Source organism: Solea senegalensis, linkage group LG7 (assembly GCF_019176455.1).
Source record: "Solea senegalensis isolate Sse05_10M linkage group LG7, IFAPA_SoseM_1, whole genome shotgun sequence".
Taxonomy (NCBI): domain Eukaryota; kingdom Metazoa; phylum Chordata; class Actinopteri; order Pleuronectiformes; family Soleidae; genus Solea; species Solea senegalensis.
Window position 1 is genome coordinate 2,651,144 of NC_058027.1, and position 24,610 is coordinate 2,675,753.

General features: G+C 42.1%; 3 protein-coding genes and 1 long non-coding RNA gene across 5 annotated transcripts in view; 1 reads left to right on the plus strand and 3 right to left on the minus strand.

Moving 5' to 3' along the window:
• LOC122772018 overlaps positions 1–1,944 on the minus strand; it is a 129,343-nt gene extending 127,399 nt beyond the window's left edge. Inside the window, exon 1 of the long non-coding RNA XR_006360726.1 lies at positions 1,735–1,944. This is a non-coding gene — a long non-coding RNA (uncharacterized LOC122772018). The remainder of the gene's footprint in view (positions 1–1,734) is intronic.
• Positions 1,945–3,778: 1,834 nt separating this feature from the next.
• Positions 3,779–7,821, minus strand: calca (calcitonin/calcitonin-related polypeptide, alpha). 2 transcript variants are annotated; one of them, XM_044030671.1, is made up of 5 exons: positions 7,635–7,821; positions 7,211–7,302; positions 6,522–6,653; positions 4,928–5,109; positions 3,779–4,123 (listed from the first exon to the last, which is right to left on the minus strand). In XM_044030671.1, exons 2-4 carry the CDS (start codon positions 7,297–7,299, stop codon positions 4,947–4,949), a joined length of 384 nt encoding a protein of 127 aa, XP_043886606.1. In that variant the 5' UTR covers positions 7,300–7,302; positions 7,635–7,821; the 3' UTR covers positions 3,779–4,123; positions 4,928–4,946. The 2 variants fall into 2 exon arrangements, with proteins under 2 accessions (XP_043886606.1, XP_043886605.1); XM_044030670.1 differs by lacking the exons at positions 3,779–4,123; positions 4,928–5,109 and adding an exon at positions 5,682–6,062 and having other exon boundaries at positions 7,635–7,705.
• Positions 7,822–14,569: 6,748 nt separating this feature from the next.
• On the plus strand, positions 14,570–19,778 carry LOC122772047 (vitamin D 25-hydroxylase). Its single transcript, XM_044029694.1, has 5 exons — positions 14,570–14,981; positions 15,930–16,071; positions 16,155–16,787; positions 16,911–17,240; positions 18,094–19,778. The coding sequence occupies exons 1-5, from the start codon at positions 14,739–14,741 to the stop codon at positions 18,309–18,311; spliced, it is 1,566 nt and encodes a 521-aa protein (XP_043885629.1). The 5' UTR covers positions 14,570–14,738; the 3' UTR covers positions 18,312–19,778.
• Positions 19,779–20,640: 862 nt separating this feature from the next.
• pde3b (phosphodiesterase 3B) overlaps positions 20,641–24,610 on the minus strand; it is a 37,595-nt gene continuing 33,625 nt past the window's right edge. Inside the window, exons 14-16 of the mRNA XM_044030146.1 lie at positions 24,391–24,552; positions 23,558–23,810; positions 20,641–23,362 (exon numbers count right to left, since the gene is read on the minus strand). Of these exons, the coding sequence (XP_043886081.1) occupies positions 23,148–23,362; positions 23,558–23,810; positions 24,391–24,552 (630 nt within the window). The 3' untranslated portion in view covers positions 20,641–23,147. The remainder of the gene's footprint in view (positions 23,363–23,557; positions 23,811–24,390; positions 24,553–24,610) is intronic.

Consider the following 24,610-nt stretch of genomic DNA (forward strand, 5'->3'; position numbering starts at 1 on the left):
ATAAAATTATTCTACTTAAATTTACTGCAAGTTTATTGTCATCTGATTGTACATATTGTTGAAAGGAGCTGGGTAAGCTTTACAGAGGCCGCCATGTTGGACCACCATGTTTTTACAATAGCCACAATGGACAAACTAAACATCTTTTGAGTTGTGATGCTAACTGAAGGCTACATCGCCAACAGATTTGAAAGGGAAGAGTAAGGTGAGGGACATTCAGCAGCTGAATCTTCGTAAATTGTATACACTTTACCTTTAAATAAATAATATATTAAAAATACAGTCAGTCAGTGATTTAACACTGGGGCAGATAAACCTTGACTAATGAAGGCCAAACTTCAAGTCAAATTTCCTGCCTTTTCTGGATGAATGGAGTTTACTGCAGTGTACATTAATATATAAGATGAAAATCAGCAAACACAACAAAAACTACCCACAGTAGCCATCAACGCCTGTGTGGCAAAAACACAACATGTGTCAGGCCTGACGCAGGTCCACAGTTGGGTGATGCTTGCTGACTTAGGGACAGATAACTACATTAGACATCTGTACATCCAATGGGGACATGTAAAGAGATACCAGTGGATCTCACAGTTAAGTATACTGTCCAGCATTGGAAATGTGTCCAGTTTGTTTGAAAACAGCATGTGCTCTATAAACACTTGTAAAGGTCTAGTGTGTAAAATTGGTGTCATTTCATGGTAAGACTGCACAGTGCGACAAACCGAGAAATACAGTGGCCTTCACATACCATAAACAATGTAAACAATAAACAATGCCCACGGTACAGTACATATAAAAGGCTTATTCTAAGGCTACACAAAACAACCTTAATGTGACAAACGGGTCCTTTAAATGTCAAACTGAGCCATCACACCCGAGAACCATCTCAAATTTGTCCATAAAAACTATCAACATCCCAAACATTGGAAACAAATTAGGTAAATGCTGAAATTTAGGCAGCAGCACTAATTACCCCTTGTTGCTGATATTCCAAGTTCTCTCTGTGGACGAGTCAAACGATTGGTATAACAAGCGTATCAGTGAGGGAAGATCAGGGTCTGTTAGACAGGAACTCTAGAGGAATAGTGACAATACTCGAGGGGGGTGAGTATCTAAATCTGTAAGAAAGGGTTTGTGGGGATATTCTTTGTTCTGAACGTAAACCAGACTTAGCATGGATATAAAGGAGCTCAAAACTGAGGAACTCTTTGTGAAAAAAAGATTAAGAATAACTGTATATATGGGATACATTCACACACAATATAGATAGCAAAAAGTGTGCGGTAATTGTTGCTGTGCAAAATGTACTTTGGCGACAACATCATTTTGTTCAATGTAAATAAACCAATTTAATCAAATTTAATAGAAGATTGAATTCAAATTCGAATACTGAGACAAACTTAGCTGAAATAATCTGAACTAACATTAAAACTGAGTTTATTTCCTAAGGCCTTATAGGTTGCACATATAATATATGTTCTACATACGTATGTGTGAAGGGAATTTGTGCAAATCTTTATTTGGTACAGCTGCTTTTGTTTTTTGTTGTTGTTTTCATTTGCATAAAAGTATTCACAACAAATTTACCAACGCAACAAAGAAGAATGAATTTTACTGTATTGGTGGAATGAGTTAGCAAAATAGTCACGTGAGAATTGCTTTTGCAAAGGCTTACATTTAAACACACATTTAGAACAAAAAAAATGGCTTTTCTAATTTGAAGTGACTTACTTTTCGCTGAATCTTTCCTCCTTGACACGGTGGTTGGTTGAGTTGTTGGTTTAAAACACACTTTCTTCGACGTCTGACTTCAATGACGCAGTTAGCCCTTAGCTGCCGACACTTGCTCGTCAAAGTTCTGACATAATTAGCCCAAAAGTGCGGTCATTTGTCGTCTCCGGGATTTCCTATGTTCATATTTACAACTTCATACAAATGTCAAACGCTTTTCATTCACCTGTTTGTTTGTTTGTTTGTTCAAAGTCTTCCGCGCGTTGCCGTCAATGTAAGTTGACCTAATTTTCGCTGATTGGAGCTCGTGCTGCACCTGAGGAGCTGAAGCCACGCCCACCGTGATCTTTTCCTGACGACGTGGTTGACGCCCACTCTCCTACCAGCTGTTAAAGGGCTATTCCATCAATTCACCCACTGTTCTGATTCATAGCGCGGGTTTCAAACACAGAATCGAGACAAATGAACTCACACAGTGAAGTCGGAGTGAGGAAGACAGAAATATAAAATACTGCTATGTGGTTTGACTCAGGTTTATTTTATTTTTTTAACATAATTTAATGTTGTAAATCAGTTTTCCCCGTCAACTATGTCTGTTACACCTAACACCTAACTCAGTGAGGGCTCAGGTTAAGTTAGGTCAGGGGTCGACAACCTTTTTTTGTCCACTCTCCATCCAAATAAATTAAATCTGGAGCCGCAAAACCTATTTGATCCATAATAAAATGAAGATAACATCATGTATAATGTTTTATATATAGATATACTACATTTATGAAATCTACAAAGTAGAAAATGAAATCTGTTGACATTTCATTAGTGGGACGAAATATTAAACGACTTTCATTTATCACCTTGATCACGAAAAAGTGAAAGAAATAATGAAAATAAAGTTAAACATAATTTACAGGAAGCCACTGCAGAGGCATTGAAGAGTCACAGGTTGTAGACCCCTGGGTTAGATTATGCAGTAGTCTAATATGTCCATATGAAGCCCTAGCAACTTTGTTTGTTGATCAAAAAGGCTGTTAAGATGTTCCCTGCTGTCCCCGCATGACAGTGTCCCCAAACAGTGTCCTTAGATGAAATTATATTCAGTGATAGACAGTGATACCATGCTGTAAAGAATGTCCCTGTGCCCCTGTGTGAGAATGTGAGAAATTATATACTTGTGCACATTAGGTGCCCTTTTAATTTCCGCCCCCCTGCCCTTCCAAATGTCTTTGCACGCCACTGACGTGTAGACATCGCATAAAAAAATAAGATCTTTAGCATCAGTCACATTTTGGTCCATCGATTGTACAATTTTATTTATTTTCTTTGTTTATTGGGGGTGTACACAGACCAGAGGTCTCAAACTTAAGGCCCGCAGGCCACATGAGGCCCCCATCAATCAATTTCAATCAGCCCGCCACCCGTCATCAAATTATAATTAAGTGTTTCTGTTTGTTTTTTGTTGTGAACTGTATATCATTCCATTTCAAAATGTTTTACTGTTAGTGTAAGTGTGAAAAACAGTAACATTGGCCCGAAACTGCATACATTATGACTGTTTTTAATTAAATAAATAGCTTTTAAGCATAATTTCCACCTCTAAATGCAAGTTTAAGGTAAGTCTAAGTTAAGTTTAGTTAATAAAGTTAGTTTAAGAATGTCAACCAAAACAAAAATCTATTCGAGTGCACACTGGATTTGAAATGAACCAAGATAGAATCAACGAGAAACCTAGTTTTTGAATGGAGCTCCTGATTCAATGACAAAGCAATATCTTATTGTAACCACTAGAGGGCGTAATGAGACAACTGTGGCAAGATATAGAGTAATCTAAATGTGTGCAAAAGCAAATGAGCATAAAATACTACTTTACAACTGATTAACATGTTTGTTTAAATAAGTATTTAATCAGGTTTAGAGATAATCCACGTATGTATGTGTATTGAATATGTCACTGAATTTGAAAAGTGAACATTTGCTTTATTTATTTTTAAAGGATACCTTTCTTTTTCAAAACAAATTAATACCCAGTCAAGCAAAGACAGCTTAGTGTAGCTAAAATACAATTTATTCCTGCAACTCACGAGTGTTTACTACATCTGCCATCATGAAAATGTCACATGAAAACATCGAGGCCCACGACAGCCACAGCTGTGCAGAAGTTTAGCCAGTCGTGCAAATGTACAGCAGCGAGTTTGACACAGGAAAAGAAGAAAATACAGTATAATCCCAGTTACCTTTGCATGACAACAAAGACACAAGACTAGATGTTTAGTGTGGGCGACTGGTTTGTTCTTTTCAAAGCGAGTCCACGTTTGTGAGGAAGATTTTTTGGGAGGAGTTTGAAGGCTGATGATGACACAGTTTTGTCTCTCAAAGGAGGAACTCTTTAGTCCTACAGAGACCAAGACAAGACAGACAACACAACTATAATTATTCAACACTGTAACATTACACTGAAGATTAGATACAGATACATAGATTATATTATATGTTCTGGATTATTTATTTAGTTATTTAGATAGTTTGTGTCATATTTTAAAACAGTTACTAGTCAAAAAATGCTAACTTTAGCTCAATGTACACATAAATCAACCGTGGTCAAAGGTTGTGCAGAAGAAAAAATATTAAGTTATAATATTTGGCTAATAATAATAATAATAATAATAATAATAAGAATGTTAAGGATACTAATCACATAATTGAGGGGCCCTATTAGATATATCACATTATTTAACCTTTGTTAGTTGACTAAGATATTCAGTACTGTGTTTTACTATGTTTTAAATCACATCACTTACTGAGTAAAAAAAATGTTTGCCTGAATTTAAAAGAAAATAAAGTTGATAAAAAAGGTTTGCCTTTAATTAAAAACAGTTCATATGTGACATTTGTGTCCCCTTTTCATTGTTGCACGACACAAGAAAGAACTCCAACCATGTTTAAAAAGTAACTAAGTAACTTTTACTCTGAGTACATGCTCTTTGACTTTAACTTGAGTACATATTTAGAGCAGTACTTTTGCTTAAAATAGGGCTACTTTTACTTTACTTTGAACTGTTATAACTATAAGTAAGAAATAGAAAAATGTATATATTATTTGTTTAATACAGAAAACACCATTTTTATGTGTTTCTACTTGTGTTAAATCATAAGTTATACTGACATCACAATGTGTTGTGAGCGTTTGTTAACGTACCATGGATCCAGCGCTGTGCTCACACAGGGCCGCGCCGCTTCCGTCTGCCAAACGCCTGGGCCCCCACGTTGGTGGGCACATAGTTGCTGTACCCCAGCCCTCCTGACCGACTCAGCAGGTCCGCCAAGCGATGGGTCACACAGGTGGCCGTGTTACATGCCCGCTTCTGTACTGTCGCGTTGCTTATGAGAATGGGGAAAGTTGGGGACATTCGGGATCACATCATGTGTACATGGCATTACGCACTTTTGTTCCAGTCTCTAGAATAGGGCTGTCACGTTAGTGATATTAGAGTATGTGCCCCCTCTGTTGGCCCATGTGGTCATTACTTCAGACGGTGTGATTGAGTTTTTAAGGAAAGAGTTTTAAAAACACGCAAATTTAGGTCAATTGGACTCTCTAAATTGACCGTAGGTGTGAGAGTGCGAGCGGAAGATTGTTTGCCTCCGTGTGTCCCTGTGGCCCCGCCTATTGCCCTATGTCAGCTGAGATTAGCGACCCCGTGAGCCTCATGTGGAGGATAAAGCGGTACAAGATGGATGGATGGAGTTTAAACGTCCCCCTGCAAGTTCAAACAGATATAAGAATTGCAGATGACAGCCCTACTCTAGACATTGTGTGTGTGTGTTAAAGACAGCCATGCTTACCCTTTTCTTCATTTTCTTATTCTATGAGTGAGGTATGATCTCAGTATTTACAGTAAAGCAGTTTTAAAAAGGAAACAATAAGCTAACATCAGAGAGGTTTTGAGTCGTTCTTGTTGGGTTTTTTTTTATTGTACGGAAATGCAAACAAAAACGTTGCTGCTAATGCTAAGATTTAAAATTCTCTGTCAAAATCTAATGGAAAATGGTAAAAATAAGATGATGAAAGTGTCGGTGAGTTAGTCTGACAACGAGGATTCACATGACACCAGCGTGGACATGGCTGGACGAGCAAGCGGGACAAACTGCGTTTTCAATTGTACGAGCTGCCGAAGTTCTCGTATTGTTGGGATAGACTTCTCTTCTTGCCCGGGGTCCCTGCTCCCACGTCGGTGCGGGGATAGGCCTGCAGCTTGTAAATGTCCTGGGAGAGTTTGCCCAGCACGCACGTGCTCAAGCTGGTGCAACGCTTAGACATGGCTCTATCCAGGCTGTTAGAGACAGAGACAAACATGCACAGACAGGCTTACACTGTGTTACACCGTCGCATGCAGGTGCACACGAATGGTGACGGCGTGCACGGCGTCATGCTTTCCACCAGACGACTGTTACTTTACTCACTTTCAACAGCATGCCAACAAATCCAACAGGCGTATGAGGGTGTTTCATGACTGTCACAACATTAGCGTGCATGTTCTCGTGTTTTCTGACCATGGAAACTCTACTTACACAGTTTAGTAATGAATGAATGAATGAGTAAATGAACGGATGAATGGATGGGTGACAGAGATTTACACAAACTTTACTATATACCTTGATAATTAACAAATACCACGGTTGGAGCTGTCGGGCTTATAAACAAAATTGTGTTAGATCGATATAGATAGATCGATAGATAGATCGATAGATAAATAGATAGATAGATAGATCGATAGATAGATAGGTCGTACCTGTTGCCGTCAGCTGTTTGGTGGTCCTGCTCGTCTGAGGCTATCTGCATGAACTCTTTGATCGCTCTGAGTAACCGCTGCGCGTCGTCGTCTGACAGTGTGACTCCATCTGACATGGACTCCTTGTTACTTCTAAAAACCCACACAGTTATGTTCAAAATCAACCAATCTGTCAATCAATCCATCAATCAGTCAGACTTTAGTCAAGCGTCTTCGCAGGACAAAACAAAACAACTACCATTCATACGAACACGTAAATGTACAGTATAGAAAAAATGTAGAGCATAAGAACGGGAACGTCAATATGGAGACTAAAATCACTTAACTAATAGTAAAACAGCAAATAAATTAAGCTAATAAAATATTGATGAGTTAAAATGGACTCAAATATGAGAAAAGGTTTGATTAAGAGTCAGAAAGTTGTAACTAAATGATATGCATACTAAAAATGTTAAAAACAAAACAATAAGAATAAGCTTTTAGGCTGAATCTACAAAATGTTTCCATTAAAGTTTCAGTTAAATGGTCATGATAATACATTTCAGTTAAAAACCATGATAAAGAGCTACATCTTAAGTGTGGTTTTCAAATGATTATGCTCTCAGTTGCCCTCACGTCTTCAGGAAACATTTAAAAAATGACCACAAATAAAACTAAATCACGACAGCAGTATTTTCAGGAAGCCTCACCTGGACGGAGCGGCGTGCGACACGTACACCTGACAAACGATCAGCACGCAGGCAACAAGCAGAGTCCACAGTTTGAGCGTTATCATCATTCCCTGTGGAAACACACACACACAAGAATATTATATTTGACATTTAATCAAAGTGCAATTGTTTCTCTCCCTCTCTTCCTGTTTCCAAACAACAAGAACTATCTGTGATATACTGACATTGAAAGCTACAGCAGCAGCTCTGTCCATTAGTTAAATTAACTTCACCCTCGCAGAGGACGTATTTATGAAGCATTTAAAGAGAATATATGTAAAAATAGCAGCAGAGGCAGGACAGTGCAGAGTTACCTTACTTCTTCACACAGCATTTCTAACAGTGACATATGAATGAATGAATGGTGATAGATCTAAAGAAGCATTGGTTCATTCATACTCACTGTGAGATAGTAAATCTTCTAATGATGAAGACTGGAATGAGGAGACTCAGCGTATCTGCTGAACACTCCCACAGCACAGGGTTTTATAGACGTCCCCCCCCAGCGGGTTTCTGTGTTCACTGAGTGGACACTTGATCACAGTCGATTGGCCGGGCGGACGTTTTACCTCAAACGTGCGAGCCAATCACGAGTCCTGAAAAAAAAGAGATTGTCATTTTAATCAATTCACAAAAAAAGCTGCCAGGTTTTCTGAGTCAGTCTGCGGATTTTGTCTCAACATCTTACTCACATCCTGTCTGAGTGGCTTTTTGGGAGATCTGATATTAGAGAATAGGGACATAACTCAACTGTGTGGAACTTTGGGAAACTCTGCGACGAGCAACTCTAGGTGCAATAAAATGACATCACATATTGTATATTAGTCATCTGTCATCACTAACTGTGACTCAGCTTGTTCTGTTTCTCCTTATTTGTAATTTTTTTCTGTGTATTGTTTGTTTTTGTGAGCTTAAATTGTACATTTTTGAGTAGTTTGTCTTATTCAATCCGACTGCCGGATTAGTTTTTGTGTTTGAAGTTTTATGCAAAAATAAAAGAACTTAAAAACCCTGCAGTTTAGACTCATTCACGACTTTGACTTTGTCTGTTTTTGCAAATAAGTAATCAGCCAATGACACGACTGCAACCCACTGTCATCATGTTCCTCTCTCAATCATCAATCGTTTGATTCTCCTCCTTTTTTATGAATTGTAGTTCAAAATAAATACACTTTTATATGTGAATGAAATCACTGTGACTTCTCCATGAATGGACCGAAGCCTCCCAACGGTTTCATCCATTTTCTCTGAGCTAATAACGTAGCCGTTGGTCTCTGGCCATCTTCTAATTCCCCTTATGTAACAATATTGGATGATGCACCATAAAGCATCCTGCCTCCTGCTTCTTACTTTCTTTCTTTTTTTTTTTTTTTGCGTCACAAGGAAACTCATTAGAGTAGATGAGCCTTTTAGTACTGTTGCGCAGACCAGCAGCTCCTGCACCAGGCACTAAATGAGTCCACTGCAGGGAAACTGCATTAAGACCTGAGGATTTAGGAGATTCCAGACACACAATGAATAATGTTTATTGTCTTGGTCTAATTTAAGAAACCATGCATTTATTTGAGGGTTCATCACCTGCTATAGCTCAAGAAAGAACATTTTTGGTCTCTTCCACCATAACGAAGCACCTGAAATGCACTTAAAAAATAAAAGTAAATATTCTCAAAGTTTGGGACTTTGGGAGCAGATCACCAGCGCCTGCTCTGACCAGGGATGTGATTAGAGGCAGGGAAATGAAATCCAGGGGGGAAAGAGTGCATTGTCAAGAATGCAAATTAGCTCACGTCTCCCCAAATGTTAGGCATGAATTGGTCTGGAAAATTAATTACAACACAGGAGAGCATTGATGACAGAGAGGGCAGCGTGATTCTCACTGCAGGGCTCGTCAGTGACAAGTCTCAGCCGAGTCCTTCTGTCACAGTCCCAGCAGACACTCCAGCGCCTCCATGTCTACATTTATTCTTCTTTAAATCTAACTTAGTTGTCCGCTTTTTCTTTTGTTTTATAAATTAGGCTCCACGCGCTCATCAGAGAGTGGTTTGGCGAAAGGGCGCCTCCTAGTGGTGACAGAAAACTAGTTTCTTTACAATTCCATGTGTAACCTTTACAGGGATTATTGTATCCAACTCCAAATCGGATTTGTGTTGAATAAAGTTAAACGGTGTTGGATTTTTGTGAAAAAGCACAAATTTTATGATGCTCTAACACCTAAAACTTCACATGTGAAACCACAGACTCGCCCTGACCACGTCTGCAAGTAATGGCCTCCCAACAGGAAGTCAAACCTCTGAAACAGGAAGTGAACTGTGACATATTTATAATCATGGCCTTGACCCAACAGGAAGTCCACCATTTTAAACAGGAAGTGCCATGTCTCTTTATCATACGTTGACCGATTTGCTCGAAACGTCGTACGCGAGACCCGGTCCGTCACGATTGCTCCACGCGTCGCAGTTGTTGCTCCGCCCCGAAGACGCCCTTATGAAAATATTCAACTTTGAATTTTGTTGGAGGCAGAAAAGAAGATATTTTACTGTACTTTGTGCTCTAACACCTAAAACTTTGTATGTGAAACCACAGACTCGCCCTGAAAACGTCTGCAAGTCCCAACAGGAAGTCCGCCATTTCAAACAGGAAGTGCCCTGTAACTTTATTTTACGTCGACCGATCTGCTCGAAACTTCGTACGTGAGACAAAAGACCCGGTCTCTAGTGGTTGGTCCGCACCCCAACATGTGCGGGGTGGAACAAGGACCTGTTCAGAACTACTTGCTAGTGCTAGTCAATTTTGCTTGGCTTTATTTGTACGTGTGTGCTAATTTACGTCATGTTTATTTATTAAGTTAAATGTACTATTGTATTTTTTTTACTGTAATCACCTTATTTCATTCTATTTAACGCTCTTAATTTTTTATGTGTTTTGTATTTGTTATTGGAAATAATTTGGTGTACTTCCTGTAAACCAGCTACAACAAAAGACCACAAAACAATTCCGAAACTAGTCCCTTATAAAGGTGACTCCCGGCTAAAACGATCCCATGATTAAATAATCTGAAAGTGAAATAATCAAGAATTTAGATTATTCACGGATATTCATTTGTAATTATTTAAAAGCCGAAATGACCAGTCCTCCACAACACTTTTGACCTTTTAGTCTGACCAGAAGATTACTTTGATATTCAGACTCTGCTTCCATTAGAGCGGAAGCAAACCTGACCTAACATTTACACACCTGGCTGCTGTAGTTGCAGAGGGATTACAGGACTTGTCCTCCACTTCTTCACTGTCGTTACGCTGTTGGAAAACCAGGTTCTGGACATCATTAGGGAGGGTCACTAATTCAATAATCCACATGCACTTGATACCTCTACTTATTCACATGGTTAATAATTCACTGTAGGAACCACAGTAGTCAGGAGAAACAAATATGCTGCACATGTCCTTTAGTATAGGACGGCCGGAAGAAGACTCTTAAAGACGCCTAATAATGTCTAAAGACGAATGCTGCGCAAGCACAGTAACTGTATTACATCCCATACACTCATCAGGACAAAATACATTTAACCCAGGATAGAGGTTGGCAGCACGACAACGCACTGCATCCTGTGATTCTTTTTCCTATACCATCCATATGTTGGTAACTACTCCATTGAGAGAAAGGTCTGGCATCGTAGAGTAGTTTTGCAACGTGATATAATCTCAAGAATGAACCCAGCCACTGTTTCAGTGACATTACAGCAACATGATCACACTGACCTGGAAAAAGAAAGACGACAATGAGAGACAGGTGTGACACGTTAGGGCAGGTGCAGGTCGTCAAGGAGGCGGCAGGAAGTGAAGACACCTGAAACAGGACATAGTGTTTCAAAATAAAGCTGGAAAAATGATAAAACTCTATGTGTGTAAATTAGGAAAGAAAAAGGGAACTTAAAATGTAATTTTAAGAGAGAGAGAGATGGGAAAGTGAATGTTGGACACACTAAATAATGAATGATTTATTGATTGGTGTCAGAAGGAAGAGGACAAAGAGGACGTCTGCCCAGTATTTATCAAGGTTTATTTAACACACTGGACAGTCTTAGAAGTATCTTGTTGTCCATTTGGAGTAAAAACAGTGTATTTTATTGGGGAATCTGGGGAACTCCTGAATCAGCTTAAGTCATGGTGGAGAAATAACATGTACCATTGGCTTCATGTAGTCTCATTATTGTGCATTCAACTTTGACTCCATCTTCTAATGTCATAATTTAACCATTCTTTCTCAATTTTGGTCCCAGGCCTGAATACGACCTGTTGTGTCCTTGAGGTAAAATGCAGCAGTCTCGACAGAGTCTTTTGTTTTGTTTGTCCACTCTGGGCCACTGTAGAAACAAACCAGCGCAACATCACATGTTAAAAACACAACAATTGCTAGTTCAGTGACAGCATAATTATTATATTCCACGTCTGCGAATGCTCTAGAATAGTATATTTTTAGCATTTCTCATTTTCCTCCAAGTGCCACAAGAGGAAGCTCGCGTACCAGTGGTGGTACATGCACCACAGTTTGAGAACCTATATATGTATATATATATATATATATATATATATATATATATATATATATATATATGTATATACATATATATACACGTATATACATATGATATTTTATAGCACATATACAACCGTATGCTCTCCAGAGAGACAAGATTCTTTTTGATGCCAGATAAACAGCTAAGGGTGGTTCAAGCACTGGTTACCATGTCTGTATTTAACTGTTCTGTTTCTTCTGAATCCATGTCCTAATATGCGCGGCCTGCAGACACTCCGGTGTTGCTGGTGTTTTGATTAAACCAACCGCTAACGAGATAATGCAACATGTTCATTTGATTAAAATTGACAGATTGGTTTAATGCTTCCAGAATGGCTTTTGAGTCTGGGGAGCTGGCAGGAAGCATCGTGAGTAATTTGCAAGAATGTCCTCATTAGGTAGCCCTAACAAATCTGAGTGATTGGGAGAAAGTCTGCACACAGTCTGCACACAGTCTGCACAGGGCCATTTGAGGAAACTAAAGGGGAGGGGGGGGGAGAGAGAGAGGACTTAGCAGCTGCCTCAGCAGGAAGGAACAGCTGGATAAACAACTTCATCTCTAATGAGGAGCCAGTCATGATGAACTGATCACACAGAGAAGTGGAGAGTGCTTTTACACGTGTGTGTGTGTGTGTAATGGTGGTGATGATAACATAGTATTTACCTGCATTGACCGGTGTAAACCACAGGAAAACTGAAATAAAACAGAGATTACTGACATGTTTGAGGCCATAGCTTCTCTAATTTATCTTATGTTTTTTATGTTTTGTCTTTTTTCCCCCCGGTTTCTTTGTTTAGGAGGTGAGGTAACGTTGTATCAGCCTGTGGCTTCTCCTGACACGTTTAACTATTCCTTAATAAAGTGTATTTCTTGATTTTTCACATCCACTCCACTATAATCATGTGTTTGTCATATTGCACAGTAAAATAAAAGAAGTACGTTTATTTTCAATCATGCGGTGAAATCTTACTTTGACGTTTCTGTACATAAATGGCCAAATTTAGAATAAAAAATAATATTTAAAAGTTAAAAGTGATGAGACTAAGAGTGAAAATGAGAGACACACTGGTTTGTGGCTCACAAAGACTAAAAAAACAAAAATCTCCCACAACTATGCAAGTCTGGAATGTGGCGCATGCCTTGACCTCTGACCTTCACCTGAACTTTTGACATCTAAATGTAGCGCGTTAGACAAAAGAACCTGCAGCCTCTTACTGGGGCAAAGTTGATTTCGCTGAAAAACGAGACAGGGAACCAAACAAACTGCGCTACTTTACCATGAAATCTGCAGCGAAATGAGGTTGTTGTGTAATATTGATTTCAAGACGTCGATTACAATCACACGTGTGTAACGTGTCAGCAGCGGCTGTAAAATGTGCTCTAATGCACAAAAAAAATCTGTATTATTTAAATAGTTATTATTTAAAACGCTATGATTTTATGAAACGTTGGTTTGATCTTTTTAACAGTTTGATTGTATGACTTGTTTTTTATTTGTTTTATTTTTATACTTTTTACAGTATTTTATTGTTTTATTGTTTGTTCTTAGGTCTATTGGGTCTCATGTCTTTATATCTTATTTGTTTTATTGCTCTCTGGTGTACAACATCTGTTGTTTTTAAGGCGCTTTATAAATAAAGTTGGATTGATTTGGATTGGAATTTCAATGTACGTATTTTTAATAAGTTGGTTTCATGCAAAACCTTGAAAATGGTCGATTCAGTTTATGAAATCTCTCCTATCGTGTTCTTTTACACATTCAAAAACAGTTTATCCTGCTACACTGCTACATGTACACTCACAGGCCACTTTATTAGGCACACAGGACACCTATTATTGTATTATATTATGATCACTGTCTCAGTGTGGTCTTTTAAAACTCGGTTGTCTGGTCGCTCTCCTCTGACCTGTGGCATCAACGAGGCGTTTTCTCTCAGAAAACCGCTGCTATTTTTCTCTCTCTTCACTTAAACGACCTCTCTTCTCCATTCCGACGCTCACTTTGAACTCCAGAACTTTAACACATGTAAACATTTGAACTTTTGCATCTTTTATTAGTCGTTTATTGGTCTGGCTGCAGTGGGCAGGATTCCTGCAGGTTGTATGTATGTAGGCTACAGGTTATATTCATGCAACTGCACTTTAGAACCAATCACAATGACATTTGAGGGCTAGAATTATGTCACCTAAGTTAATGGTGCCACAGTTTTACCAACACACTGAGAAGTACAGACAACGAACTAACTTGCTTAGTGACTTTATCTCAAATTCTGCTCCCAAAACACAAAGTGTTTACAGTTTAAACACAAATTAACAAACAGTGGCCGAGCTAAACAGAGTCTGTGCACATTTTGACTCAATCCAGTGAGAATTTAGCAGTCAGATGTGTTGTTTTAGGAGTGATTTGTGAGTTTTTGTTGATTTTGCTTTGTTTAACACCACAATTTATTAGCTTTTTCACGTGCATGTCATCCTTGCAGCTGCAGCTGATACAGTTCAAGTGAATGATCACTGTTTTAAAAGTAGCTGCAGGATTTTTCCTGCTCTTACAGGAAAGATGCTTCAGGTTACATTGCACTGCGTTCAACTCTGCAGCAACAAAACTTTGCATGTTTTAATAATACAAAAAGAAACAGTATTGTCCACAGACGTACAACAGCCAATAGCAGACGTGTGTTTCTGCACTTTTGCCATGTCCCGCCCCCTCCGAGGACGATTTTATTTTTGGGGGGGGGCAAGAAGCACCAATATGATCCCCTCCATTGATCGGCAGCGGAACAAAGTTCACCGAGAGTCAACTCCGACTTTTCTGGCCAATCTTAGCTTCAGAGGCGGGGGGATATAAATGTGCAAGGTAACAGAAATGTGCTAACGGAGCAGGACCAGGTTCACCGGAGACAAAGACCAGAGACAAAGAGACATTCGGGAAAGATGGTCTACATCAAACCTCCGTCCCTGGTGCCGGTGTCCATTGACGCGCTGCAGGCTCTGCTCGGCGCCCTCTGCCTGTGCGTCGCCGCGCTCGCGCTGCTGCTGGTCCGCCAGCTCTTCAAGCAGAGGAGACCCCCGGGATTCCCTCCCGGTCCGTCTCCTATCCCCGTCATAGGCAGCATTCTGTCACTGGCCACTGAGCCGCACGTCTTCCTCAAGAAGCAGAGTGAGGTTCACGGACAGGTAACTTCTAATCATCTCACTTTTCACCAACAAAACCCCCTTAAAGTCTTGATGAAATGTCCTCGCGGTGTCACAGTGTCCTCACAACGGTGGGTTTGCACCGAAAAGTGTCCTCACACACACACACACACACACGCGCGCGCACACTTTTCTCTCTACAGTTGCGAGATCATTCACGTGCATTATACATTGTATCGAGTTATGTAACAGTTATTTTCTTTGTTTAAATTGTGTGTTGGTGGTTTGTGTGAATCTGGGGAATTGAATTTAAGCTTCTATAATAATGCAGTGCAGTGTGAACGCTCGCTCTAATCTAATCTAATCTAATCCAGGGGTCAATCTCACATGACCTGGGGGGCCAACGGGCGTCTAGTCTAGTGAACAGCTGTTCCGTAGCACGTAAAGTAAGATATTCGTGGTGATAGTTCACAGAATTTCAAAGTAAAAGCGTTTGTTTTTAGCGTGGAATGATGCAAATCTAGTAAACAGAGAGTCTTATTATAATCTTAAATTAAATCAACGTGGTCATTTAAACACCAAAAAAGCCTCCAGCAGCATATAGTTACGTCTATATTCTATCGTCTCACGTGATATATTAAGTGGTGGGCTAAATGCAGTCGATTGGGCGGTCCACGTGTGGCCCACGGGCCGCCAGTTGGACGCCTGTGCTCTTAATCTGCTGAGGGAAATTTTAAAATATGACGTAAAACAGCAGAGACACGCACCGGACGCGGCACGCGTCTGAGTTACGGCGAGTTCCACAGCTGATATGAACTCATGTCGTGCAATGGAATCAAATGACTTTATACGACTGTTGCATAAGCCGTGACAAACTGTGGTCCGTGTACCACCGGTGGTACGCAAGAGAAGAAGTATATGTGAGGAAGAGGAGGATAAAGAGAGAACAGGTTTCTCTGTGTGCTCATGTCGGCGTCGTGTGCTCGTCAGATCTTCAGTCTGGACCTGGGAGGCATCCTGACCGTGGTGCTGAACGGCTACGACTGCATGAAAGAGTGTCTGTACCATCAGAGCGAGGTGTTTGCCGATCGCCCGTCGCTGCCTCTGTTTCAGAAGATGACCAAAATGGGTGGTGAGTGTGATACCAATGCAGTAAAATGTCAATCCGTGTGTGTATATTTCATTTTATTATTTATTTCCTGCACACAATGACAGGCCTTCTCAACTGCAAATATGGCAAAGGCTGGATCGACCATCGCAAACTGGCGTGCAACTCCTTCCGTTACTTCGGCAGCGGCCAGCGGCTCTTTGAGAGGAAGATCTCGGAGGAGTGCATGTTCTTCGTCGACGCCATCGACGAGCACAAGGGCCGGCCCTTCAACCCCAAGCACCTGGTGACCAACGCCGTGTCCAACATCACCAACCTGGTCATCTTCGGCCAGCGCTTCACGTACGACGACCACAACTTCCAGCACATGATCGAGCTGTTCAGCGAGAACGTGGAGCTGGCCGTGAGCGGCTGGGCCTTGCTCTACAACGCCTTCCCCTGGATCGAGTACGTGCCCTTTGGCAAGCACCAGAAGCTGTTCCGCAACGCCGCCGAGGTCTACGACTTCCTGCTGCAGGTCATCAAGCGCTTCTCGCAGGGCCGGGTGCCCCGCGTGCCGCGGCACTACATCGACGCCTATCTGGACGAGCTGGAGCAGAACGCCGCCGACCCCAGTTCCTCGTTCTCCCAGGAGAACCTCATCTACTCGGTGGGCGAGCTGATTATTGCCGGCACGGAGACCACGACGAACACGCTGCGCTGGGCGATGCTGTACATGGCCCTGTACCCCAACATACAAGGTCAGTTGGACTTGGAGCATCCTCCAAATAAAAGAATATTTTACTCTAAGGCTGCAAAAAGCAAACTATTTCCACTCACAGTAGTAGTAAGTAGTTTGTTTTTTTTTCCACCTTTCTAATCAGAGAGGGTGCACAGAGAGATCGACGCGGTGCTCTCCAACGGACGGGCGCCCACGCTGGAGGACAAGCAGAGGATGCCCTACGCGGAGGCCGTGCTGCACGAGACCCTGCGCTTCTGCAACATCGTCCCGCTCGGCATCTTCCGCGCCACCTCGCAGGACGCGAGCGTCAACGGGTACAAGATCCCCAAGGGCACCACGGTGATAACCAACCTGTACTCGGTGCACTTCGACGAGAAGTACTGGAGCGACCCGGGCGTCTTCTTGCCGGAGAGGTTTCTGGACAGTAGCGGCAACTTTGTGCGGCGCGAGGCCTTCCTGCCGTTCTCCCTCGGTGAGGACAACTCGACACACTGTTGTGAAATGAATCAGCGCCATTGTTCAGGGTTGAACGAGGTGCTTACACGTCAGTCAGCTGACTGTTGCCGAGGATCATGCTGAGCAGGCACAGGCAGGCACAAGCCGAGCGAAACCAGCGGGAATATCGACAAAAGACTTAGTTATCTCACCTTAATGCCGCGTTATCTCACCGTGACACAACTTTTTTCTGACGTTTGTGTCACTTTTGTAAACCTCTCACTCTCGCACACCAAAGTTCATAGAGAAAATCAACATTTTAACACTTTTAACACCGTTTTTAACCATAAAAGGGCCAGAAAACGTCCTGTGAGTAAGTGCTTTTGCCCGTATCTGGCAGTTATTTACAATTCTTTTGGTTTTTTTTATTAGTTGTACACAAACACCAGATTTTGCGTGTTTAATTTGAAATTTGTACAAACAGTATAAAACATATTTAAAATAATATTTGGTTGAGTTTTTGTCTCAATGTCCAAAAACGGGGCTTTTTTTCCAACTCTTTGTTCCTCTCTGGTGACAAAGACGCCGATTCGCCGGCTTCCTGCAACAGCGCGAGTGAAATGTCCGCAGTAACCACACGTTGGCTTTGACGTGAAACTTCTCAGCTTCCTTGGTGTAAAAGGGTTAAGCACCAAAGTCACAAAATAACACATTAAGCCCCAGTGGATCTACAACCTTGGAACAGGGGAGTGAGCGATTTACTTCACGGCAAAAACTTCCGTTTCCTGTCAGAAAAGTCCTCGTGTGTGTGTGAATGTCAAGTTCTTGTGTGTTAAAAGATGTCGTTTTCTGCGTGTGAGTCTAACGTTTAAGTCATTTTTGTTTTTCAGGGCGACGCCACTGCTTAGGCGAACAGCTGGCCAGGATGGAGATGTTCCTCTTTTTCACCACGCTGCTGCAGAGGTTTCACCTTCAGTTCCCCCCAGGCACGATTCCCACAGTCGCTCCCAAACTGGGCATGACCTTACAGCCCAAACCTTACTCCATCTGCGCCGTCCGCAGGCAGCAGAGAGTTCCACACGCCGGGGACACTCCCTTTGACAGGTAGGCCCGGCGGGCTTTTCGCTGCAGACAGAATTTTACCATGAGTCTGGACCTGTGAGCAGCATGTCTCTGTGTAAGAGTGATTTATTTAGTGGAATTCTCTTGCTGAGAAAAGCATGCGCGTTTGCACGGCTGAGCGGCGGGGGGGGGGACGTGGCGGCAGGAAGCAGATCTCCACATGTGAGCGAGTTCCCGTGACTCAGGGAAACTGGAAAAGTCCATGAACCCCGGCGCAGCTGCGATGGCTTCGGCACATGTTGTCAATGATTGACAGTTAAGTACACGTATATGACGGTTCAAAGCCCTGCCTTCTCGGGACAGCGCCGGGTCAGACGGATGACTCCACCGAGAGATTTTTCCAAGAACGCACTGAGCGGGACGTGGACGCGTCATCTGGACTGACTTTGACCCGCCCTCCCCTCTCCAGAGAGAGCTCTTGATGGACAAGCTTTCTCTCAGAAGGCGACTCAGTTGGATTCCTAGAAACTCATGACGCGACCGCTGGGGTTTTCTCGAAAGGGTGCTTATCAGTACGGACAGAGTACCGCCCCCTTTTTGTGCAACTCCGATATTGGTGCTATTTTTGTGGATTCACGGAGTCTCAACTCCAGCTTGAGCTGCTCAAACGTCCCAAATCTGACATGAACAATTACCTCAGCTCTGGTTCTGTGACATGAGCGGCGTCTGAACGGCGAGAGCGCAGACGGAAGACTCACCCGTCTCTTTCCCGAGTGTCAGGGAACCTCAAAGCTCTGCTTCAACACACCTGATTCGAAGGAATGAATGAATGAATGAGGTGTGTTGGAGCGAAGGGGTTGACTAATCTAAAACATGCACAGCAGCTGTTTCCCAGGACCAGGGTTATGAAACCTTGGCTTCCGCCCAATCCTGAGGGGGTAGAGCTAAGTTTTAGGGGGAAGGGCCTCACTCTAAGAATGATTTTAGCAGCGCACTGCATTTCTCCCACTAAACCCAGGTAACGGCGGACCTTTCACCTCCTCGTCTGAGTCTAACGACACGACGATTCTGTACCTCGCATGTCCCCAATCAATACTCTGAGTAAACTATATGTTCATGAAGGTGTACATAGGGTGAATGTCCTCCATCCCTCGCTGCTCTGTCCTCAGAAGGGACACGCGTTCATATAGAATCAGATTTATAACGGACACACATGAGCAGACGTGTAAAATGTTAAAAACCGTAAAGAAATGCACTTAAATATGCGACACATTTAAAAGGCGTAGCACACCCAACCTACATGTATTTAAGGTGTTTAGGCCTCATTCGCCGACAGCTGTGACAGTTCTGGTCACAAGCTACACTCGAGGTCCCACTTAACGCACATTTTTTTACCCCCCAAAGATGTTTGTACAAAATCATCAAGCGATTGTGTTCTCTTCCGTTCGACAGTTGTATCGTGCGAGATTTAAAGAAAAAGTGTTTGTTTCTGTAATAAAAACTTGAAAAACAATGACAGAAATCCATTTTTCAGTTGTCTTTCGATGAATGATGTCGTCCTGTTTGCAGAGCAGCTGCTGCTGCGTTTTTACTTTAGTGCTTTTACTTTGAAAGGCGTACAGGATGTGCCGTGTTTCAGCGAGTGCCTGCAGTGCATCTGTGACTTAATGACTGTGACTGTACTTTGTGAACAATAATAAAAAGTTCAAAAACAAACACAAAAAAAAAGATGTAAGATTTGGTGTACGCCAGGGGTGTCAAACATATGGCCCACGGGCCTGAACCTGCCCGTCCAAGGGACCAATCTGGCCAAATTTGTTAAAATCTCCCATTATGATAAAAGTCAAGTTGTTACACATGTATAAATGGTAAACCTTTGCACAATATTGTTGAAATTGCACTTATTTTTCCTCAAGAAACAGATACTTCCCTAAATATATATATATATATACATACATATATATATATATACATACATATATATATAAAAATGGGGTAGAATTTGGAGATCTTCTTGTTTATAAGTTACTATGCTATTATTTTACTGGTCCGGCCCACTTGAGATCAAATTGTGTCGCATGTGACCCCCTAAAAATGAACTAAAATGAGTTTGACACCCCTGGAGTCCAAAGATCCAAGAGGATCGGTCACTTCAACAGGAAGTGAGCCAACGCTCACAAAGAGGAAGATCCCAGCGGCAGAAACCACATTAAATGGCGATAACATACGATGAACGAGAACTTCTTTGCTTTTCTTCTGTTTATTTTGAGTGGAATGGACAAAAAAGAAAAACAAAGCAGTGTTAAATAAAATATACTGTGAGTTCACACAGACACACACGCCGAGAAAAAACAAACAAAAAGGAGAACTGCTGATACTTTAGGGATGGTGTTTTATGACAGCTATAAATAACAAAAAAATAAAAATCAGTTGAATGGTTACATTAGACAAACCTACATATATCGATGCTACATGTGAGTAACAAAATTTCGTAAAGGTGTATTTATGGCACAATCATTAGAGGACATTGTGGTGGGAAAGACGACACAGTGACAAGCCAACAAAAAAAAAAGTTTACAACTAACTCCATGAGCCGGAACGTGTCGGGTCGGGGTTTTTTTTTACGATGTCCATGTGGATCAACTGTCGCAGAGTTATCAGAATGTATACGGCTCTGACCTGAGTCCAACTCTGACTGCTGGGAAAACATTGGGACTGTTTTCTGTGGCACAAACAGCATCTAAGCAGCCTTAGCATCTACTGTACTGTAGGTAAAGTTTGGCACGAGTTGGGGTCGGAGCGACAGCGACAGAGAGGGCGAGGCGGCGACGACGACGACGACGGCGGAAACGCGAGAGAGTGGTTGTGATTCAGGGCGAGGCCGAGGAATCAAAAGAACAAAAACACCAAACCCGACAGTTCCACGCCTGTGAAGAGAAGCCGATAAAAACTCTGGAAACACGACGTTCATGACAGGATGTCAAATGTACAATAATGTCAGCTGCATGTAGAAAACCGATGCATCCATTTGATTATTTAAAAAATATATATTTATATGCACATACTCTTTTGTACAGCGGCTAAACACTTGTTTGGTATTAAAATGTGCACACGTTTATGTCGTTTTGTGTCTTCAGATGTTTCTCTCGACCTCGGATTTTATGAAGGAGGCAAGGCCGCAGACAATTCTGCCTTTCCCCCCCTTTTACTTTTTTTTATTTTTGCATCTTTTTCTAGTGGAATGCCAAGAGTTCTTAATGGAAAGGAAAATAAAGATGATTTGTTTTTAATTATGAAACCCTGGATCCCTTCTTTACACACTGGCCAAAGTTAGAGGTTTGAACGGAAACACGGACACTTTAGAACGTGGTGCGAGGAGAGAGAACCACACATGTGCTGCTGCTGCTGCTGTTGCAGGAGAGACATTTATTGTCTGCGGACAATCGAGATAAGCTTTCCCCGCCCCCCAGTGAGGTTGTGATAAGGTTATGCAAACAGTGTACGAATGGCCAAGAGACGGCACATACTGTGCGCTCCTCTGTCGCAGAGGACTTGAATTAAATGCTTATTTCAGCCACTCAGATCTTCTTCTTCTTCTTCTTCTTCTTCTTTTTTAAAAATGGTCTCAGTTTTCATATTCATGACATAAATCCGTGCAATCCACTTTGCATGAATCCTGAGTAACCTTTAAAAAAAAAAAAACATACTTCAAAACGATCCCCGAAAACAATAAAACGAAGGATGAGTTGAACGTTGAACACCAGAGGACATATTTCACAGATCAGCGACCGACCATTTATGTAGAGGACACACACACGGAGACATTCTCTCTCACACACACACACACACACACACACACACACACACAAAAGAAATCGTTAAAAATGTGCTCGCTTCTTTCTCTCGACTCACTCTCTCTCAAACAAACAACAGATTCACGCACACAACCACAATGAAGCAAGGGAAGTTGAAGGATAAAAAAAAGAGGAGGACAAACAGGTGGGTACACATGAGTAAAAGCATCCAAAATGATGCAGATATAATGCTAATAATCAGTCAATAACGTCTCTGCGACTGAGTCTTATACAGTGTTTCGTGTCACCAGCGAGAAGAGAGAACTACACAAGCCGAGGCTCTGTGCCGGAACAGGCTCAGGCACATATTATTATTATTATTATTATTATTATTATCATCATATATACTTATATATATATATATATATATAATTCAAAAAAATATACCTGACATTGAGGCTGAACGGGTGTCAGTCTCTTGTCTTTCCATTGAACTGTTCACTTTGGTAAAGGGTATCCGCGTCACACAAACACTAATTACGTCTTTCTTTTTTCCACCTTTGTCATTTTTAAATAGACGGGAATCGTTTCTGTACCTAAAGGAAGGTGTAAGCGCTTCTTCGTTTCGTTCAAGGCAGCATCACAGCCGGGTTTCCATCCACTTCCTTCTTCTTCTTCTTCTTCTGGACCATTTCCTCCTCAGTTCTGGTGCTTTTTTTTTGTTTTTTTCTGTCCCCCCCCCCTCCCCCCTCCCCCTCTGGGTGCACTTGTCTCTCCACGGGGGTGAAAGTGCATAGGAGTTTGGGCTCCCACCGTTGCAGCAAGGATCCGCTCACAGTAGTAAGGCCTTTTTGTTTCTCCAAGATCAATGTGACTGCTTCAGTCTGCACAGTGAACGTTTCAATGTGTGTGTGTGTGTGTGAAAGAAAGAGGGAGAAAAGTGTGTTTTTATGTGCATTTGTCTGTGTTTACGTCGGCGGAAAAAGGCAGACGCTCGGTCGAGTGGACTCGTGTCCTTGTCCCGCCTCTCACCTTCTCCCCCCCTCACCCACTCCCCACTCGTCTCGACTCTTTCCTTCGTCGCGCTGCTACTGACGCTCCTCTCCCTCCTCCTCCTCCTGGATGACCTGGATGTCATCGGACGGGGAGACGGGGAGGCCGGCGGGCAGACTCGGGAGCAGGCTCTCCGTCGGCGGCTCTTTGCTCTTCTCCTCCTCCTCGATGGTCTTCTTCCACACCTTGTGGTTCTCCGTCAGGTGCTGCATGATGCTGCAGAACAACCGGCGGTGTCTCTTCCTCCTTTCTGCAGCAAACGAAAGGGAAAAGTACATAAAGACATTCTGTTCCTTTCAAAATAAGAGCCACAGACTTTATTACTTCTTATATCAAACGTTTGCCATTAACGTTATGTTAAATATCTTGTGTCTTACTATGAAAAGAAAAGAAAAGACCACCTAAAAAAGATCTCCGTGTGGAAAGTTTTGAATCCATGACTTACTTGGTGCAAGCTCGTCTTCTAGCTCATCGTCCTCCTCGTCCTCCGTGTCTGTGTCCACCTGCCCCTCCTCGTCTTCGTCGTCCGATCCCCCCTCATTGATCCAGTGGCCCGGCAGGAGGCCGGCGGCGTCGTACGAGTTACAGAGAGGCCCGACGATGTGGGTGATGAAGGACTCCTGCAGCTTAGCCAGCTGCGGCGAGGAGCGGTCCATGAAGGGGCTGATGGGTAACCCCAGTCTGGCCTCCTCGTCTCCCTACAGAGTGTGAGGGGCAGCATTGACAGATTACTTAGTAGGATTAGTAGGATTTGACTCCTCCCTCAAAAATCAAAAATTCAACCATTTGCCAAACGAGTTCTTTAAATTAAGCTCCCACAAACAAATCTTGAATTATGTGTCGCCGGGTAAAATACAAAAATGTTAAAATATGACTGAAAAGCTTTAGAAGTGAATACAACTGCTAAACAGTGGTGCTGACAGTTTAAAGAAAATAAAAACATAACTATAACATGACCTGTTTAATAAGCTCTGGGAGCTCTGAAACACTTGTTTCAGAGGATTAAAATGCAGAATATTTAAAAGAGACTTCACCTAGACTCATATTTGTGTTTTAGATTAAGGATTTTAGGTGAAGGAATAATCCCCAGCGCTCTGAAACACTCTGCAGTGGTGCAGTTACCTGCTGGAGCTTTAATTTATGCTTTTATGTCCCTTCCAGTTTCACTCGAGTCGACCTTTGTTTACTGATTTGATCGCCTGGATTAGATTGAAATAGGTCAGCTATAATATAATCCACACGAGACGCATTTATTGAATATTCCCCTGCGTCTGTTACCTGCTCGTAAAACTCATTCACAATGCCCTCCGTCCATTTGAGATGCAGGTCCCGGACTTTGGCCGGTCCGTTGATGTCCGCCAGCTTGATACACACTTGGCACACGAGCAGCCGGTCATTCTCGTTGGTCCAGTCGATTCCTGGACTGTTCACGTCGTTCACCTGTCGACGAGAGCAAACAAAGATCAGTGCCAAGAAGCGTTTCAATCAGAGACTTAAT

What these genes read in the sequence shown, in the direction of transcription:
- calca (XM_044030670.1), bottom strand. Translation starts at nt 7,299, where the DNA reads ATGATGATAACGCTCAAACTGTGGACTCTGCTTGTTGCCTGCGTGCTG. An exon ending in TCGCACGCCGCTCCGTCCAG is followed by an intron (nt 6,654 to 7,210) that starts GTGAGGCTTCCT and finishes GTGGGTTTTTAG; the next exon opens with AAGTAACAAGGAGTCCATGT. An exon ending in CAAACAGCTGACGGCAACAG is followed by an intron (nt 6,063 to 6,521) that starts GTACGACCTATC and finishes TGTCTCTAACAG; the next exon opens with CCTGGATAGAGCCATGTCTA.
- LOC122772047 (XM_044029694.1), top strand. Translation starts at nt 14,739, where the DNA reads ATGGTCTACATCAAACCTCCGTCCCTGGTGCCGGTGTCCATTGACGCG. An exon ending in AGAGTGAGGTTCACGGACAG is followed by an intron (nt 14,982 to 15,929) that starts GTAACTTCTAAT and finishes TGTGCTCGTCAG; the next exon opens with ATCTTCAGTCTGGACCTGGG. An exon ending in CCTGTACCCCAACATACAAG is followed by an intron (nt 16,788 to 16,910) that starts GTCAGTTGGACT and finishes CTTTCTAATCAG; the next exon opens with AGAGGGTGCACAGAGAGATC.